Source organism: Anolis carolinensis, chromosome 2, assembly GCF_035594765.1.
Source record: "Anolis carolinensis isolate JA03-04 chromosome 2, rAnoCar3.1.pri, whole genome shotgun sequence".
NCBI lineage: Eukaryota > Metazoa > Chordata > Lepidosauria > Squamata > Dactyloidae > Anolis > Anolis carolinensis.
Genome location: NC_085842.1, coordinates 264430598 through 264451601, shown reverse-complemented (window position 1 = coordinate 264451601; position 21004 = coordinate 264430598). Strand labels below are relative to the sequence as shown.

Sequence of the window (21004 nt, the reverse complement as noted above, 5' to 3'; positions counted from 1 at the left end):
TTTTATTAGAACAGACAGAAATTCTTCATAATATTTTATCATGTGATATCTTTACAGATGATGGAAGGATTTCAAGCTGCAGCGCTTCAGTTTTTAATTTTTATAATTATTTAAGGACACACCCTCTCTTACTGAGACGGCATTTTGGGTCTTCTGATTTATCTTCAACAAGAATTTGCGTAACGGGAGAAAATGCCCTTGCAGATGAAATCAATTTAGCAGAAAGAAGATTGTTCTTTACTACAGCATATGCTCACTTAAAGGCTGGCTGCCCCATGTTGGCTTTAGAAGTGCTATCAAAGATGCCAAAAGTGGTCAAAAAGTCAAAACCTTTAGAAAGAACGCCTAGTTTAAGGGACACTAGTAAAGGCTGTTCACCCTGTTCTCCAGTTCTCATGGAAACAAAGGATGATAAATCTTTCAGCATTGATTGGTCACAACCAGTAATAAATGGTTTAGAGTCATCTTCAGATGGTTCATCAGACAAACAATCAAGTTCTGGTCTTTTTGATTGGAGCCAGCCAAGTACGGTCTTCCAGGATGAGCCCTTGGAGTTAAAATGGGACAGTGACAAGGATGAGGATAGTGAAGATGCTTGTCTTGTAATGAAACCTGTTCAGAAGACTGTGAGTGAAAAACCAAATGAAGTTAGTTCTAGCTACACAGAAACCTATAGCTCAGGAAATGAAAACAATGTTTTAACTTTATCTGAAGACATCATTTCTGCACAGTTGAAATTTAGGGCATGCTTGAAGATTCTTACCATGGAGCTTCGTACATTATCCACTGGCTATGAAGTAGATGGTGGAAAATTAAGATACCAGTTATATCATTGGCTAGAAAGAGAAGTGGTTGCTCTTCAGAATACCTGTGACTATAGTGTTGAAGCAGAAGATGTTCAATCAAGAATTAGCCGAGTAAATGGTGAAGCTTTGTTAAGCGAAGTGACTGATGAGTTCTCAGACACACAGCAAAATATACTTTCTCAGAGAAGGCAGTGGCTTATAAAATATCAGTCCCTTTTGAGAATGTTTCTGAGTTACTGCATCCTTCATGGATCTCATGGTGGGGGCCTGGCATCTGTAAGAATGGAGCTGATTCTGCTTCTGCAAGAATCTCAGCAGGTATGCACCCCTTTCCCATTATGGCATTATAATAGTAGTCAACATAGGCATATTAAATAAGGCATATTTTAAAATTATAATTAACATGACCAGGACTACTCAGTGATATCCTTCTAGTTTAGCATGTAAGAAGTGCCCAATGTGTAATTTCTTCATTGAAATATCCACCTTAGATCTCTCCATTGCAAATAATGTGTTCTTCCTTACAAATCCTCTAATTCATTATGCTTCCTGTTTAAAAAGATCACATCCTGGCAGTGAAAAAATCCAGACAAAACAAAGGAAGGTGAGATGGTTGCCATGTTTGAACTTGCCAAAATATAAGTGGGACTGATTTTTCAAGTTTTTAAGGTATTTGTAATGAGATCTGAAATCAGACCTCTATAGCTCATGTTCCTTAAGAAGTTATTGAAGCTAGAGCTTAAGTTGGACCTTTGAGTGGTGATCAGGCAGAGATTAAAAATTTACAGATTATTGCTAACTCAGAGAATTGGTCCAAGCATTATTTCCATTAAACCTAGATATGGAGATGGAGTCCTGTGAAGTCAGCTGTAGAAACATAATTTCTGTTTCATTTTTTTCCTCTCTGTAAAGGAACTGACAGCACAGTTACCTCTGAATGCTGTATCTGAGCAGAACTCAATACCACTTCTGTTTGCCTGCACTGCAAGTGCCAAAACTGTGGTGGCCAATCCATTGCTTCATCTTGGAAACTTAACACATGACATACTACATGCTATAGTAGACCTTGACTCACCACCCCATCCAGATATCCAGAATACTAAGGCAAGTATTAAACTTTCAGTGCTTGTATTTTTTTTAGAATAATTTGTTAAAAAAGAAACCTCTATAAGTATTCATAGTCACACAGCTTCCTCAAACAAACTATGTGATAACCATGAAATGCACAATAAATTAAGTAGGTAATTTAAAAATACAATGTGTCTCTTTCGTGTTATGCACCAGTTTTAGCAATAAGACTTTCCCATCAAATGTCTTGTATATTTATTTACTGAAAAGGGGTGCTGTGCCACCAGCATATTAATTTATCAAAAATGATGAATACATTTTAACGTGCATAAAATCTGCCATTTGAACTACCATATGTACTTGAGTATAAGGGGCAGAAAAAGCCCCCCTCGGCTTATACTTGAGTGAGGATCCTGGCTGGCTCATATTCGGGTCGGCTTATACTCGAGTATATAGGGTTATCAAAGTTCGGCAGTCTTATCTTAAATTACAGTTTTATGTAACTATTCAAAAACATTTAACCTACTGAGGCCTCAATTAATGTAATGTTATTGGTATCTATTTTTATTTTTGAAATTGCTGCATTTCCCAACCTCGTCTTATACTTGAATCAATACGTTTTCCCAGTTTTTTGTGGTGAAATTAGGTACCTCGCGTTATATTCGGATTGGCTTATACTCAAGTATATATGGTATTTAAAGGAGACCATATGAGAGAGAGGGAGGGAATATTAAGAATGGTTTTAGATGGTGATTTATTTTAAAATGAGACACCTTGTGTTTATTGTGGAAAATATTCATCAAAACTGACAGTTTCAAGTTTATATAAACAACAACTGTATTAGAAATGTAATGTGCCCTGCCCCCTTTTCTTCCAGATACATGTAATGCATACATTAGCAGCATCTCTGTCAGCTTGTATATACCAGTCTCTCTGTGGAAGTCATAACTACAGGTAAAGATAATTAAAAGTGGGTTTTACCCCCCTCAAAATCCATATGATTCGGATTCATTGTGTGTGGGAGGGCAGGGGGGGTACCTTCAAGTTGCCTGTCAATTTATGATGGCCCCATGAATTTCATAGATGTTTCTCAGGCATCTAGTACACACAGGTGGTTTTCCAATTCCTCCCTCTGAAATATAGCCTGTCATATCTGGTATTTCTTGCAGTCTCACATCTTAAGTACTCCAATGCTGACCTTGGTTAGGTTCCAAAATTATACAAGATTGGGTGTTTACTGGGGTTTAAACATGATAATGAATGTGATGTTTCTGCTGTGATTTGAAGTTTTTTCCAACATAGTAAAAATAAGAATACAGTGTTCCCTCACTACTTCGCAGTTCACTTTTTGCGGATTCACTGTTTCGCAATAAACTCTAAAAGGGTATTATAAATCATAAAAAACTAAATTTACAGCCTAAGGAAGGAGAAGCCAAAGGGAGAGAAAAGGAGCACAAGCGGTGTCACGACCCAGGCTACAGAGCACCAATAACCATACGCAGAGGCCAGATTCTATCTAATATCTTTATTAAGGAAATATATAAAGTTAGTATAAGCAAATGTAAAAGTTAGTCCAGAAGCAGACCTTTCAGGAAAGGTCAAAATTAGTCCAAAGAAACAATGTCCAATATGAAATATTAAGGTCCAAAGTTGTAATCCAATAACCGAAACACTCACTTTGCCAGGCAAAGTGAGGGGAGATGACAAGGTCCTTTAGTCCATGAACTTGAGCAAGGCTAGGAAATAACTTGATACTTGAAACAAGGCTTGAAACGTGGAACAAGGTAACGAGGAACAAGAACAAGGTCCGTGGAATAACTTGGTAAAATCCGCGAAAACAAGGCAAGGGTTAGTCCTGGGAACAAGGCAAGATCCGTAGGTAAACAAAGGCTGGGAAACAGGAGCGGAGGCTGGAAACAAGGCAAGGCTTGAGCAGGAACGAGGCTTGAATCGGAGCGCGCTGTCCAGACACAACTCGCTCCGGAGGCTGACGAATTGACTCCGCGAAGTTACTACGCGGGTAAAACACCTATATAGAGTCTAACTTTCCCGCCGAAGCAGTTCTCTGGGAACCAGAAACGAAAGCTAAACTCTGAGACCAGATGTCTGACTCCTTAAAGATTCTCACGAAAAGCAGACTTAATTGGGTACATTCTTAGCTGCTATCCTCGCACTCCTGCGCGAAGCTGCTTCCAAACCCCTCTGTTGTTTACAAAACTCATGGCGAGAGAACACGGGAGATGTAGGCTCAGGGTTTGTTTGACATACTTCTGGGACACAACTTTCTTGCAGGTGCAAGGTTCCCAGATCTGCCTGGGAAAGATCTGGCTGAGAAGATTCCAGTTCTGACTGGGAAGGTAAAAAACCCAAGTTTTCTTCTTCATCAGGCATTACAATGTCATGAGCAGGACTACAAGGCCCATGAGTCATCACACTATCCCCCTCCTCAAGGCCCCTCCCAAACTGGGACTCTCTCCCCGAGGCGCGAGGTCGTGGCTTGGCGGGATAGGTTTGATGAAAGCGACGGGTTAGATCAGGAGCATGGACTGTGGAGGCGTCTTCCCAAGAGCGTTCCTCAGGGCCAAAACCCACCCAGTCAATGAGATATTGCAGGCGGCGGCGGTGAAAGCGAGAATCTAAAATGTCCTGAACCTCGAACTCGTCCTCCCCATCCACCAAAATAGGGACGGGGGCCGGCCGGTCTACATCTGGCCGCACACCATCCGCCGGAAGAAGCAGGGAGCGGTGAAACACTGGGTGAATGCGCATTGAACGTGGAAGTTGGAGTTTGAAAGTCACGGGGTTTAATTGCGCCACCACTGGATAGGGGCCAATGAAACGGGCATCTAACTTCCGGCAAGGGCGGTGGGAGGGCAAAAAGCGAGTGGACAGAAAAACCCGATCTCCTACCTTGATTTCGGGGCCCGGCTGGCGATGTTTGTCCGCGTGACGTTTATAGTCCTCCTTGGCTTGTTCCAGTTGCTGGAGCAAAAGTTGTTGTACCGCTGTGAGTTCCTGCAGCCAATCTTCTGCTGCGGGAACTTCTGAAGTTTCAATGACAGGGGGAAAGAAACGTGGATGGAAGCCGTAGTTTGCAAAGAACGGCGTTTCTTTTGTAGAAGCCTGGACTCCATTGTTGTAGGCAAATTCCGACAGTGGTAACAGAGAAGCCCAATTGTCCTGTTGGTAGTTTACATAACAGCGAAGGTACTGTTCCAAAGTGGCATTGGTGCGCTCCGTTTGCCCATCCGTTTGGGGGTGATGAGCTGAAGATAAACGAGAGTCTATGCCCAATAGTTTTTGTAGTGCCTTCCAGAAACGAGAGGTGAATTGGGATCCACGGTCTGTGACCAAACTCTTGGGTAATCCATGTAGTCTGAAAACATGTTGGAGGAATAAATCTGCAGTCTCTTGGGCCGTGGGAAGACCTTCACAGGGAATGAAATGGGCTAACTTGGTGAAAAGGTCCACCACCACTAGGATCGTGGTGAATCCACAGGAAGGTGGTAAGTCAGTGATAAAATCCGCAGAAATTATTTCCCATGGGCGAGATGGGTTAGGAAGGGGGTGTAGAAGCCCTGAGGGCTTCTCCCTTCTTATCTTGGAGCGCTGGCATACTGGGCAGGTGTTAACATATTTTTCCACATCCTTGCGGATCTTGGGCCACCAGAAATCTCTTAGGATCAAATGCATGGTTTTAAATAGTCCGAAATGCCCTGCTGGTTTGCAGTCATGACACAGACGAAGTACTTTTTCCCTGCCCGGTCCGGGTGGGATATAAACATGATTTCTATAGCAAAGCAGTCCATCTTTAAGCGAAAAGGGAAAGTGCAGACCTTGACGAAGTTGGTCCTGCGCCCAGGCATCTGCTTGCTGACTAGCCCTGATTTCTTGAGCACAGATGGGCCCTGGATTAGGGGGAGTTGAATCAATGGGAGTGGATTTGGTGTTCCCCACTGTGAGCGTGGCAAAGTTCTCGGGTTGTAGTAGTTGGGATTCAAAGGTCTCCTTGCGTCCTGCAGCGTATTCCGGTTTACGTGACAGGGCGTCTGCTTGCTTGGTTTGGGCTGGGGTCACATAATGAATCTGGAAGTTGAAACGTTCAAAGAATAAAGCCCAACGTTGCTGCCTTTGATTTAGCTTGCGGGCAGTTCTTAGATGTTCTAGATTCCGATGATCAGTGTGGACTTCAATGGGAAATTTGGCCCCTTCTAGCCAATGTCTCCAAGTTTCAAAAGCTGCCTTTATGGCTAATAGTTCTTTTTCCCAAATGGTATAGTTCCTCTCTGGTGCGGTTAGTTGACGAGAATAATAAGCACAAGGATGAAGGTGATCTCCCACCGGTTGTAGGAGCACAGCCCCAATTGCCACATCAGAGGCGTCCGCTTGCACCACAAAAAGGGTTTCAGGATCTGGATGCTGAAGGATTGGCTGGGATGTGAATAATTTCTTTAGTTGCTGGAACCCTTTCTCTGCTTGATCAGTCCAGCGGAAGGGCCGTTTTCCACGGATGCAGCTAGTGATTGGGTCAGACCAGCGGGCAAAATCTGGAATGAACTTGCGGTAGTAGTTCGCGAACCCCAAGAATCGCTGCACCTCCTTCTTGTTAGTTGGCGCCCGCCATTCCAATACTGCGGAAACCTTGGCTGGATCCATGGAGAGCCCTAGAGGCGAGATACGGTATCCAAGGAAATCTACCTCTTGTAGATCAAAAGCGCATTTTTCCAGCTTGGCATAAAGTCCATGATCCCGCAATCGTTGTAACACCATTTTGACGTGGTTCTCATGTTCTGATTGTGATCTAGAAAACACCAAAAAATCGTCCAGGTAGATTATCAAGAACCTATCTAGATAGTCCTGGAAAATGTCATTGACAAGATGCTGGAACGTTGCGGGAGCTCCGCATAATCCATAATTCATAACTCGGGACTCGAATAATCCGAATTTAGTCTGGAAGGCGGTCTTCCACTCGTCCCCTTCTCTGATGCGAACTAAGTTGTAAGCTCCCCGAAGATCCAGCTTGGTGTAAACCTTGGCTCCTCGAAGTCGGTCTAGTAGATCCGAGATTAAGGGCAGGGGGTAGCTGTTCCGCTTGGTGATATTATTCAATGCTCTGTAGTCCACCACCAAGCGTAATTCCCCTGACTTCTTCTTCACAAACATCACTGGGGAGGCGGCTGGGGATTGAGAGGGTCTGATGAATCCCTTGCGAAGGTTTGTCTCTATGAATTCCCTGAGAGCTTCTTGCTCTGGTTCAGTCAGGGAGTAGAGATGCCCTCGCGGGATCGGGGCCCCCTCCACCAAGTCAATGGCACAATCATAAGGTCTATGTGGGGGTAACCTTTCGGCTTCTTTTTCATTGAATACATCCCAATACTCGGAGTACTTCTTTGGCAAGGTGATAATGGGCTCGGTGTCTGTGGCATGGCAGACCTTGGCTACGAGGCAATGATTTTGGCAGTACTTTGAAGCAAACTGCAGTTCTCTGTTGGACCAGGAGATGCTTGGGTCGTGAAGTGTCAGCCATGGAATCCCCAAAATCACAGGGAAATGGGGAACCTCAGTAACAAAGAAGGAAATCTCTTCCATATGTTCCCTTATCCACATCCTGGTGGGTTCCGACCACTGGCTTACGGGGCCCGTCTTGAGAGGGCGACCATCAATGGCTTGCACCACACGGGCATTCTTGAAGTCATGATATTGTAATCCCAGAGAGTCGGCATACTCTCTATCAATGAAATTGTTGGTAGCTCCTGAGTCTATCATGGCGTGGATCATGACGGGTCCCCTTTTTGCTGACCATAAGGTGACCACTAGAAGGAACAGGACCCCGGTTGGCGGCTCTTGAACGGGTTTCTTGACCGGGTTGGCGAGCCTCTCTACGCCCGGTCGTTGGCTTCCCCCGCCGGCTGTGTGCCAGCCGCCTCAGACGCCTTCGTCTCCGTGGAGGACGCCGCCGCAAGACGGGCGGCGGGCTTCCCTTTGGCTGGGCACTCTCTGGCGAAGTGGCCCCCATTCCCGCAATACCAGCAGAGATTTAGGCGTTGGCGGCGGGCCTTCTCGGCGGCATCTAATCTGAGACGCACATTGCCCAACTGCATCGGCACCTCCTCGCTCCCTCTGGGGTATGGGGATGGTGGTGGGGGTCTCCACACTGGACGCGGCTGAACGCTGGCGGGAGCGGAGGGTTTTGCCCCAGCTCTACCGCTCTGGCCTCGGACCCACTGTTTTCTGTTGGCAATCATGACTTCAGCCCGTAAACATTGATCGATGAGTGCTTCCAGCGTTTGGGGAGGATCCACCTTGGAGATTTCCTCCAGCATTTCAATGTTGAGACCCTCCCGAAATTGTCCTCTGAGGGCAACATCGTTCCAGCCGGTGTTGTGGGCCAGCACTCGGAACTCGGCTATGTACTGAGACATGGGTCTGTCTCCTTGGAAGAGGCGGCGGAGTTTGTGCCCGGCGGCCTCCAAATTGTCCTCGATTCCCCAGGTCGCCTTAAGGTGGTCCAAGAAATGTTGCGCTGACCTTAGATGTGGGGAGGCTTGGTCGAACAGAGCCGTCGCCCAGTTAGCCGCTGGCCCGTCTAGGAGACTGTAAATCCACGCCACCTTGATGTCTTCCTGGGGAAACTCGGCATCACGGGCCTCTAGATAAGCTTGGCATTGGCGACGGAAAACATGAACCTTAGAAGCTTCTCCAGTAAATTTGGTTGGCAACGCCATGGCCGGAAGACGGATTCCGCGTTCCTTCAAACCCTTTATTTCCCCATCCTGTGCATTGAGCTTATCACGGATTCGGTCCACCTCATCCTTGTCGATGGTGTAGGTAATCGGCTGGCCGCCCGGTCCAGGTCCGGCTCCGGTAGACATTCTGGCCGAGGTTAATTGGTGCTTAGGGTGGCGGAGTCAAACTGTCACGACCCAGGCTACAGAGCACCAATAACCATACGCAGAGGCCAGATTCTATCTAATATCTTTATTAAGGAAATATATAAAGTTAGTATAAGCAAATGTAAAAGTTAGTCCAGAAGCAGACCTTTCAGGAAAGGTCAAAATTAGTCCAAAGAAACAATGTCCAATATGAAATATTAAGGTCCAAAGTTGTAATCCAATAACCGAAACACTCACTTTGCCAGGCAAAGTGAGGGGAGATGACAAGGTCCTTTAGTCCATGAACTTGAGCAAGGCTAGGAAATAACTTGATACTTGAAACAAGGCTTGAAACGTGGAACAAGGTAACGAGGAACAAGAACAAGGTCCGTGGAATAACTTGGTAAAATCCGCGAAAACAAGGCAAGGGTTAGTCCTGGGAACAAGGCAAGATCCGTAGGTAAACAAAGGCTGGGAAACAGGAGCGGAGGCTGGAAACAAGGCAAGGCTTGAGCAGGAACGAGGCTTGAATCGGAGCGCGCTGTCCAGACACAACTCGCTCCGGAGGCTGACGAATTGACTCCGCGAAGTTACTACGCGGGTAAAACACCTATATAGAGTCTAACTTTCCCGCCGAAGCAGTTCTCTGGGAACCAGAAACGAAAGCTAAACTCTGAGACCAGATGTCTGACTCCTTAAAGATTCTCACGAAAAGCAGACTTAATTGGGTACATTCTTAGCTGCTATCCTCGCACTCCTGCGCGAAGCTGCTTCCAAACCCCTCTGTTGTTTACAAAACTCATGGCGAGAGAACACGGGAGATGTAGGCTCAGGGTTTGTTTGACATACTTCTGGGACACAACTTTCTTGCAGGTGCAAGGTTCCCAGATCTGCCTGGGAAAGATCTGGCTGAGAAGATTCCAGTTCTGACTGGGAAGGTAAAAAACCCAAGTTTTCTTCTTCATCAGGCATTACAATGTCATGAGCAGGACTACAAGGCCCATGAGTCATCACAAGCGGCAACAGGAGGAGAAGGAAGCAATTTATCAACACACGATTAGTTGATAAAGACTTAAAATAGCGACTAAAATAATGTATAAATATTAAAATAAATATAGTGTTCCTACTTCATGGATTTTCACTTATTGCGGGTGGTCCTGGAACCTAACCCCTGCGATAAGTGAGGGAACACTGTAACTGTTTTTGATAACTGCAGTCATGATAACCATTCTTTTAAAACTTATGCCAGCACAGATTTCCAATATTTCCCTTGCATGCTTGTACTTTTGCTATATAAATAATCTGTAAAGCTTTAAAATTCCCTATGTTTTCAAAGCTTTTCTGTCATATATATGTATAAGTCAACGTCGTGTGTAAAGACCAGAAGGGTAACCACAGCAGAGAGAGTAAAGGGGATCTGTTTCTTTTTGCCTTTTGCCACTGTACTCAGAGAAGGGAGGTTAGCTCCTTTTTGATAAAAGTTAAACTACAATACTCACTACCCATGAATAAGTTGACCCAGTTTTTACATTAATTTGTCTATGAAAACATGCAGACATTCATGAATACATAGGGTAATAGGTCCATTGCTCTAAAGCCAGGTTTAATTTAAATGATTTTTATAATCACACTTGTATCACCAAGCCATAGTTTGGTTGTCTTTCTAACCATAGTTTTGCATAGAAGCCATGATCCCATTGGTAAATGCTGAAACACAGTCTTGTTCCCCTTCATTTTGGTTTGCTGTCTTATTGCTGTCTTTTCTAATTATGGTATTATGCCAGAATTCTTGGTGTATTTCAGAATCTCCATTTTTTCTACCATTGGCTGTCTGAAGAAATAGCATTGAGAACTTAAGCTCTTTCCTACTTTGAGATCTTTAGATATACTTAGCACATCCCAGCCAAAACAAATAAACAAACTCAAAACAACTAATCTTAACATGGCCTGCCCTTCCGCTGTTCCTAGACACTGACAAAGACGTGCTGCCCTGCTTTGTTAATCATTCCCTCAGAAAGCTCCTGAACAAGAGCCTTCTCAGTATGAATACATTTTAAAGAATCCCTGCTTTCCATATTAATATGTCACTACTGAGAAACTAGCTGAACAAATATTCATAATTAATTTGGACTTTCAGGAGAGAATAGGAGTTGGGTAAGTTGTTGCTAAAACTGTAAAAAGGGAAAGGGTGTTGCTTGACTAAGGCTTTTTAACAAGTCTGCACTTGAATCTATTGAACTTGTGTGGTTAAGAGCAAAGATATGTCTTTACTTTTCCTTTTTTATAATTATCAAGTATGGGTAAAAGCCCCCAAATTCATTTTTTTAAATTTTTTGTAAGACTGATTGATACAGGAGTAGCATACATGTTGAGGAGGAGAATTTTATTAGTGAGCAAATAAAGGACAGTATTTCAATTTTGAGCATGAAGAGTTAAACAACAGTGCCTTAGCAGTAGATAACACAACAACTTGGATTAAACTGGGAAACCCAGTTTAAATATAATAAAAAGTCACACTTCACCCCAACTTCAAGCTATATTTATGATCCTATTTCTCACCCCCAGTCACAATTAGTCTATTTTTAATTCAGATGTTTCCCTCTAAAATGTAGTTAAGCTCTGCAAACTATAGTTTTGTGTTACATTCAAACCAAACTGGTAAGTTGAAAAACACCTGAAAGCATGAGAGATGTGTTATCTTTATTTTTTTATTATTATTTTTTAATAGTTCACTGCAAGCAAATCAGTTTACTGGAACAGTTTATCAGACTCTTCTACTCTCTCACCGACATTCTCTAAGAACAGCAAGCTCTGATGAAACTATAACCCCCAATACTACACCTGCTCAGTGGCCAGGTAATAATGGTTTCCTTCTTGGCTATGTAGGGTGTCCATTCGCTTTTGGCCATAATGTTAAATGGTGCTTTACTGTTTTTATTAAATGAGCATAAGTTAGACCTGACATATCTACTGTCCCTTCTTTGTCTTTTTCCAGTGCAGCCATTAGGCAATCAGATACAATTTCTTCTACTTTAGATCATCCATTTAGAACTTTTTTGTTGGTTACACTAGATGGAGGAAAGAAATATGTGAGTTAATATTGCTTAGGCTTGTTTTCATAATGCTAAATTGTAGTGTTTACTGTTACATCTAAACTGTCTTGAGTATTGCTGTCTGTTACTGCTCTTAGCATTCATTTTGTATAACTGCTAGTATTTTACCAGCAGGGCAAACTGGTTTTCCTGAATAATATGGCTATGTGTAAACTGTTTTTCACCACCCTTTTATAAAAATAGATAATACTTTTGGACAACTCTATCTATGTATCAAATGCTTCCTAGAAGTATAGTAGCATTATATGAAGTGTGGGTGCCATGCATACATGTACATACAATTTAAAATGTATGGGTACTTATATTTGGCCCACTTTGGATAGCATTTCTATAGTAAAATTTATGTATGATTTGCTTTTTATGGCACACTCATTTTAGAACCATTCTTGAGGTTGGAACTATTCTGTTCCATTGGCTTAGGATCAATTGCAATAGTATCTGAAGAAATTATCAGTAGCCCTAAACTAGATGCACAACTAGATGCACATTGTCAACATGCCCTGCATATAGCTCCCATGTAATGTCGCCTTCATTTAAAAATTTAATTGTGCTTTCTCTTTTTCTAGGAGTATTGGCTTTAATACAATTGCTGAATAGTGCTGGAGAAGATGTTCAGTCTGGAATTACAATTTTACTCTGTGAAATTCTGACAGCAGTCTACCTTAGTCTTTTCATCCATGGCCTAGCAACACATTCCAGCAATGAGTTGTACAGGATTGTGGCGCACCCTTTGAATGACAAAATGTGGTTTGCTGTCTTTGGTGGAGGAGCCAAGATTCCCAAGAAAGGACAAATTCAACAAACAACAAAGATGGGTTAGTTCATTCTCAGTTTTCTTTTACTTGCATATATACTTTGAAATTAGTCCTTTCCTGTTCAAAAACTGGTTAGGCCATCTAACATTGGCATTATTATGTGAACAAACAGAAAAGGTATACAATTATTTCTCTCTTCTTTCCATATGCAGGTTATACACAAGCATTCAGTTTTGCTTTATCTCATTCATGACTAACATGACAAGCAGGAACTATGAGGTTTTTATTTTAAAAATCAGTAAAACAACTTTTTTCTAACTAGTTGTCCAAGAGTTTCTTGTAAGCCACAATTTCTAATATATATTGAATAATGAGCCACAATGCTGCAGAAGTGAAACCAAATTCTGGTTTATTCTTCCTCTTGGTGATAGATACAGTGCAGCGCTTTGAGGTTTTGTATAAAATCTTTTCTGCTTGGACTTATATCTGTCAAATACAAATAACTAATTTCATAGTTCATAATTCTTGAATGTGAGCTTCAGAGGAACTTAGCAGAATTGTGTTTTGAATTGTTCTAATATAACTGAAACAGTTGTGTTATATATTACATACTAAATTTAAATATTGGGTCTTTTTGAAGAAATTCTGTTTTTTAAATAGAACAAAATAAATTTCTGTGCAGCATCGTAAATGTTTCTTCACAAAACTATAGACTTATAATGATTCACAGAACTTTATTTTTCCTATGTCTGACAGCATATGGCTATCTAAGAGCAGTCTGTTTTCTCTCTTTGGCAGGAAGGCACTTTCTTATGCCTAGCCCACACCAGGTAGTAGTATTCTCCATGGAATGCGTGGGGTTTACCAAATCCCTAACAGCCATCAGTGCTCATAGTCCTACCAAAGCTGCAGGCAAGATGCTAGCTTGAGTTTTAGGCTTCAGTATCCCATGCTGATGTGATCCTGCAAATGTAGAAATAAAACTAAAGAAAAATTTCTGTTTGCAAGTCATAACATGAAGATTTAATGCTACATTATTTCTGTTTCCTTAGCTCAATTAATCCAATTATAGAAGAAAACTATATTATTTGTTCATTTATTTGGTATATTCACTACTAATTGACTTTTAAATATTTTTAACATGGAAGGAAAACCATGGCTTGCAATTACCAGAAATATTTCCAATACGTTTTGTTAAGATTGCTTGTTTTGTGTCACCTGACCATGTCGATATGGCTGTGGATTTCTGTTAATTTACCATACTGAATTCTTTAGTTAAAAGTAAAATGGAATTCAGTAGCCCTTGAAAATTAGTCTAAGAGAGAAAATAAGTACTTTATGTGGCATTTCTAGATGATCTAGTATAGTGGTCCCAACCTTTGGTCCTCTAGGTGATTTGGACTTCAAATCCCACAATTTCTAACAGCTGGTAAGTTGGCTGGGATTTCTGGGAGGTGAAGTCCAAAACACCTGGAAGATCAAAGGTTGGGAACCACTGATCTAATTAAATGATTTCTGCTTAACATTTGATTTTGTCTGTATAATAAATTAATTTGTGATTGGCATAAATGGAATAAAATGGCCTTGGCCTTATCCCATCTACTGAACTCCAGCAACATGCTGCTATTTTATTCAGGTGGCTGCATATTGTCCAACACAGATAAGTTTTTGGTAAGGTCAAGTAAATGGTAAGTGTTCAATAAGCTCATGTAGTATTTAGTTAGGTCATGGGTATTGTCAACAGAGAGTGCCTGAATTTTAAATACTGTCCAAAAGTGTATACTTTTGTGGCTTGGAATTGAAGTGTGTTGTTATCTCTGAAGCATATTTCCCTTGGACGTTAACTTGATTTCTGTGGAACTTGGCATCTGCTTACATAATTTAAGACTAACACTTTTTCATTGGACAATTTGTTTCAGAGAAGAAGGCAGTGTGAGATTATCTAGTTATTTAGTTTGAAGTTTCTTCCAGCGTGTTGAGGATCTAAAGATTGCTAGACCTCTCAACACCTCTCAAAGAATTTCCAGTGAGAGACTATGTTCAATTTCTAGCAGGTGTTCTCTGTGGTTTTAAAAAAAGCAATTTCTTTATTCATGTTTTTTAACTTTCATGGGAATCCTGTGTCCCTACTCCCTGTGATATTGAAGGCTGGCTATAGTTTCACTTGAGCTGAAGTTTAAAAACAAATCTGATTATTTAACTCTTTTTTTGAGAGAGAGAAAAATGTTGTAGTCCCTTCCCAGGTTAATTTTTGAAATAATGGAGCAGAGTTGGAAAGATTGTAGTTACTAAGACATGTGATAATGAGCAAGTATGATGCAGTAGAGAAGAGTACTAGATTTTGATGTGGCATACCCATATTGGAATATATGCTTATTTATAACACCCATGTGTGATGTGTACTGCAGAGAGATGCGGGGTTTTAAAGAAGAAAACCCTTTTTAAAAAGTAATAGAAATCCATATTATCTTCATTTGCTTGACAGTACAAAATACCAATACAAACAAAAACATGTGTCATGCCAACCTAGTCTTATTGCAGCAACCTCCCAAACTTCCTCAGGCTGTTCTGGGCTTCAGATGACAAATGGAATGTGGATTGGCTGTGCTGGTTGTTGCAGTTTTCCATTGCAAGCTAAGGAATGCTCAAACCTTTGCTGCTTGTGTAAAACATGATACAGTATGTGGTGGCTGTTACAAAAAAACAGAATTACCGGAATGGTTGTGAATTGTAAAAATGTTTGTCCTATATAAAGATGCATATTATACTACAAGAAAACTTGTCTCCGGAATCAGGGCATCATCAGTCCTTCTTTTTGGGACTAGACTGATAACTAAAAACTAAAAAACACTAGTGTTGCAATCCTAAATAGCAAAATCCAAATCAGGTAGTTGTGTTAAGTATAGTAGATACTACTGGGAAAGCAGAAAAACAAAGGATACTTATTTTCCTTGAAACTCTGTATCATGTAAAAGTTTTATAAGCTTATTCTGTGCCTTCATTTCAATGTAAGAACAAGCTTTTATTTTCTGTTGAGCCCAGAAACTAATGCTCCATATTATGTAATGCATGTTGCATGTTTGTGCTGGCTAAAAGAACTTCTAAACTTTTAAAAGACTTCTAACAGATTTTTTTTTCCATTGAGGTAAGTGAGTTACATCTCTTAAAATATGTAGTATTTTATAAATTGTTTTAATAAGACAATGTCTTGGCTACATAGGAAAAATGATATGTATTTTATTATAATTGTTAGTGATTCTCCAGTATTAAGGAGAAACACATTTCTGCTAAATATATACAACACAATCACATGCTGTAAGTAAAAACATAAGAGAAGGATCACAGGCAGGTGTGAAAACTAGGGATTCTAATTTTATATATGACTAATAATGAATATAACAGAGTTTTGGTATTTTTGAGAGATGGTAATGAAGAGGTTTCTTTAATAGAAATCTGTGTGAATGACTCAAAACGAAGGTGAAATTATATTTTAAATATCATTTATTTATGTTAAAGATGAATCTCTTTTTCTTTCTGTAGCTTCTTCTCCTGTAGATGAAAGCGAAAAGCAACATAAACGATTTAGACTGTCATCAAAATCATCTTCAAAAGAGAGTTCACAAACTACTGTACCTTCTGTAGAACAAGACACTCCAAATTACAAAGAGAAATTTATTCCTCCTGAACTTAGTATATGGGACTACTTCATAGCTAAGGTACTTTTTAATATAAATCAAGGGGAAGGCATGTGATTTCAATTGAAGCAACTCTTGCTTCAGACTCATACTTGTATTTGTAAGTTAAACTCTTCAGCTCCAGTCTCTAGATTTAGATAAGAAATGCCATCTATACGGCATGTGTTTTAACGTCTAGCCCCTTTAGTCCTTGAAGACACCCTTATAAAGGTAGGAGTAATTCTCTTCTCTCGTGCTCTGTATTCTTCAGTGTGGGAGCAATTTAAGTTGTAATATTCTCTCTTTCCACTTAGCAGTTACAACTACCGCAGAACTCAGAAGTGGGGGCGGGGGGGGGGGGGCTGACTTCCTCCAGCCAAACAAAAGGAGAGCTCTAGTGATTTCACGTTATTAGGGGAAGCAATAACACAGAGTGGAAGTGTATTTACTTTTGAGTATTTTGTCAGTGTATTTAAGTAGATAATGAACTTAATCTACAACTTTGTTTGGATCAGGCCTGCACAACCTGTGTCCCTGCAGATGTTTTGGACTTTAGTTCCCAGAATTCCTGACCATTGGATAGCTGGCAGTGCTTCTGGGAACTGGGATCCCAAATACCTGGAATGCCACAGGTTGTGCAGGCCTGATCTAGATTGACCTCAGCAGTTCGATGAATTGTTAGAGAGAATTACTACCATATTTTCCTAATTCCCCCATTGGAGGCAGACGCTGTAAGAGGTCTCATTGACATGCTTCTACATTGTTTACATTTCTCATTGTCTATTTCGCATTGCCTATTGGCTAGATGTAATATTCTGTTCCAGTTGATTTGTTAATCCTGTCTGCCTTCCCACAAAATTATTGGTTTTGAACTGAATAACAGTTCCTCAAATCCGGATAAAATTTCTACTCAGGAAATTTGTTGGCATGAAAAACACAGTATCTCATTAGCAACTTTTAATGTAAGGAGATAATAGTATCTTTTACCCCTTGGTGGAGTGGCTGGCAAGTAAACATCAGGTAAAAACTAGACCCAAAACATGACCTGCAGACAATTTGGAGTTTGATTTGTGAGGGGGGGGATTGGGAAAGACTCCTCCTAGAATGCATCAGAAGTGGACCGTATTAAAGATTCATTGATTGAAATTTGAGTGGGAATTACTGGGACCTGGAGAGTCAAGATAAGCCATAAAGGGGCACAAAATGAGAGATATGGACACGTACACAAATTGTAATAACAAAATCTATGGTGACACAAAATACATCATGAAAACCTTTCATTTATATTTTTCAAATATATGATTTGTGAGATAATAACATACATTTCCAAGATTTTTTGTCATACAAATATATGCAAAAATATGTTCAGGAGATACATTTACATACTGAAGCCAGTACACTAACATATCATGTCACACAGTTTGCAGACCTCTGCAGTATCATGTCATCAGTAATCCTATGTGGAAGTCAACCTGCTATCTTTATACTATCAGTTGAATTACTAATAACATAATTTATAAAAAAAATACAGATCAAAAGAGCTGCACACATATTTAATTTATAAAAACTACATAAAAAGAAAAGTATAACTAGTTTAAGGCTGAGACATTGGAAAGAAACTGAATAGCAAACTTACCTATTAAATGTAAATAAAGGCATTTAAAAGGTAAATAAAATAACAATACAATATAAAGATCAAAGGAAGTGTGACCTTTTCCTGTCTGTATCTCTGAGTTTTAAAAACAGATTCTTAATCTCTTTTTTAGCCATTTCTTCCATCATCACAAACTAAATCTGAATATGATTCAGAAGAGAGTCAGGAAAGCAGTGATGAAGATGATGATGGAGGATTCTCATTAGACTTGACACTTCAGGAACATTCAAATTCGAATTCATACAGGTATGAAATAATGTGAAATTTAATTGATTTTACTGTATTGTTTCACAGCTTTCTGTGTTAAGTGGGAGGCTTGTAAAAAATGATAAACCTTTTCATCAAATCTCCCTGCATCCTTAAAAGTTCTGTTCAGATACTGGGAATTCCACATTTCATTTTCTTCCTATAACCCATGCTTTTTAGGAAAGTGGCATCCCCTATCTTTCAGGGGAAGCTCTTGTCAGGACACCAGAGTACAGAATGAAGATGCCCTCTAAAGTCTCAGTGTTTCTTGAGCTTTATTGTACTTCCCTTTGAATCAAACTTACCTGTAATGTTTAGATTCTAAAGAAAGCAAAGGATATAATTTATAATACTGAGAGTAATTGTTAGAATGCAGAAAAAGTACTGTAACCAATACCTAAAATAAGTTTGGGTTTATTTGAACTTTATTTTACTTGTATGGATAAAGTGATTCCTATCTGTCTAGAAGAGTGTTTCTTAAGCTATCTGGTGTGGAGGACTGGCAAGGGGTTTCCTTCTTGTCCCAAAGACAAGCTCCATATTTGTGTCCATAAGTGCAACTGTTTCTCATTTTTCTGGAAACTTGCTATATTCAGCAGCCAGTAGCTTGCCGACCACCACTGATCCCTGGACCACTACTGTAGTAGTACTGCCTGGCATTCTCACATGGTATTCATAACAAGAAGGGAAAGAGAACCAGTAATGGTCTGTTCCAGAAAATAAATACAATTTTGTGACTGTCACATGTGCACATTTATAAAAAAGAACAATAAATATTTATTCTCTTTAGTTGGTCACTTATGCGGTTGGCTATGGTTCAACTGGTTCTTCATAACTTGAAGACTTTCTATCCTTTGGCTGGGCATGATCTTTCAGGTAAGTCTCCCCTGAAGGGCTTTTGGTTGATTGATTCTAAATTATAATTAAGTCAATTACTTTTATAGATGGTTCTGACATGTTTACCTTGTGTTCACTTAAACTATAGGTTTATATTATTAAAATGCCAAGACATCGACTTAGTTTCTTACTAGTCTAAAAGGCAAAAATCATTCTCAGGTAGGCTGTAGGAGCAATCCACTACTTGTGGGGTTAACCCCACATACCAGCTTGTCATTGCAAGAATTTCTAAATATTCCAAACCATTGCACACACTCAATCCTCAATTTGTAAAATCCTGTCTTGCCAACTTGCCTTTTTCTCCCATTGATTCTTAATCTGATACTAATTTAAATTAATTTTCAATAATTGAGGCAGGACTGAATGCAGTTAGGTTTGTCGTAGCTTCTGATTTAATAAGCAAGAAAGCAGAATGAAGTGGATAGTGTATCATGCCCACTTGCCTTCTGAAAAATGGTTACAGCAAGAGGACAATGAATTAAATCAGTGAAGCTTCCCTGTGACTGTAAGTCTGCAGATCACAAAGCGTGAGAAATGTACTGGGGCTTATTTAAACATTCATTTGCCACTTGAACAAGAGTTCTCTAAATCAAGAGCAGAGTTGCCATTAAAGAAAATATTTGTTACAGTGAAACTGAAAGCAGCGTCCAGAAAGGGAAGATCCAATGAAGGGGTCACCCAATCAGGAATGGTCAGGCCCTCTTCCAACCTTCTTGAGTATGAGAGGTTGATACTGAACATGAATTGTCGTTCTAGAGAAGATGAAGGATTAGTTCACCACCCGTATTGTACTATACTAATATAATATTGTATGTAAATTTAATTTGTAAGCCGCTCTGAGTCCCCTTCGGGGTGAGAAGGGCGGCATATAAATGTAGCAAATAAATAAATAAATAAATAATCTGTTTCTATCTGTCCTATCACTGTCATATTTGACAGTTACCAAGGCTATAGTCAAACTGAGTGGAGAGCCTTGAGAGACAATGGCTGCAGCATTTTGGAATATTTGTAGATTCCTGACTTTCAGTTTGATGCAAGCGGTTAACCCACTTGTATGGATTACTCCTTCAGCATCCCTAGAATGGCTGTTTGTAGTATTTAGCAGTCTGTCATTTCCCCGAAAGATCATTTATAGATGTTAATATAAATTAAAATAATGGATTGAATCAGGCTGCTATTTCTCCCTCTTGAAATGTGTAAATAAGTAAGAAGTAACTATATGTTTTAAGCTTGACTAATGCATTTTATGGATTATTGTTAATGGTTTTAGATGTGCTGTTGTTTTTATTGATTTGTTTGGCATTGAATTTTGCCGGTTGTTGTAAGCCGCCCTGAGTCCCCTTGGGTGAGAAGGGTGGGGTAGAAATGTTGTAAATAATAAATAAATAAATAAATAAATGGGAACCTAATACAATAATTGGATATTCAAGTCATAATCCCTCTTGAACTCATTAAAATGAATATTCCACAAGACACTTTAAGAGCTATTATTTTACAAAACTTAGCAGTGAGCATCAGACTAGATATTGCGGCCCCTGAGAAAGAGCTCTTTTTAAGAAAGTACTTTTTTCTAATTTGAGTAAAACAGACAAAGTTTGAATTTAATGAGAATCCTTCTTGGAAGCACTTGTCTTTATATTAAGACTCCTTCTGGAAAGTGATATTTTTAAACTGTCATAAAAGAATTTCACTTTGCAGTAATAAGTGCTCCTGTAATCTTTCCATCACTAGCCCTTGCAAAATGTTGTATGTATTTTATCTCTTTCATAGTACCTGCCAACTCTGAGGTTTGTATAACCTTTGATGACCTAATGCTTCTTCTGTAGTAATGATGGGTGATTGTGAACTGTGACCTCCAGACTCCTCTTTTGCTCTTCCTTCCCAAAGTCCTTTGAACCCTCTACAGTGGATGAGGATGC

At 40.1% G+C, this 21004-nt stretch overlaps 1 protein-coding gene across 2 annotated transcripts in view; it reads left to right on the top strand.

Annotated features, from left to right (window-relative positions):
* Positions 1-21004, top strand: part of dmxl1 (Dmx like 1) — a 98195-nt gene that overhangs the window by 58934 nt on the left and 18257 nt on the right. Inside the window, exons 24-32 of one of the 2 annotated variants that reach the window (XM_008114044.3) lie at positions 58-1124; positions 1719-1910; positions 2752-2828; positions 11475-11602; positions 12426-12674; positions 13413-13526; positions 16155-16330; positions 18055-18188; positions 18979-19064. In XM_008114044.3, the coding sequence (XP_008112251.1) occupies positions 58-1124; positions 1719-1910; positions 2752-2828; positions 11475-11602; positions 12426-12674; positions 13413-13526; positions 16155-16330; positions 18055-18188; positions 18979-19064 (2223 nt within the window). The remainder of the gene's footprint in view (positions 1-57; positions 1125-1718; positions 1911-2751; positions 2829-11474; positions 11603-12425; positions 12675-13412; positions 13527-16154; positions 16331-18054; positions 18189-18978; positions 19065-21004) is intronic. The other variant, XM_003223034.4, reaches the window with a different exon arrangement.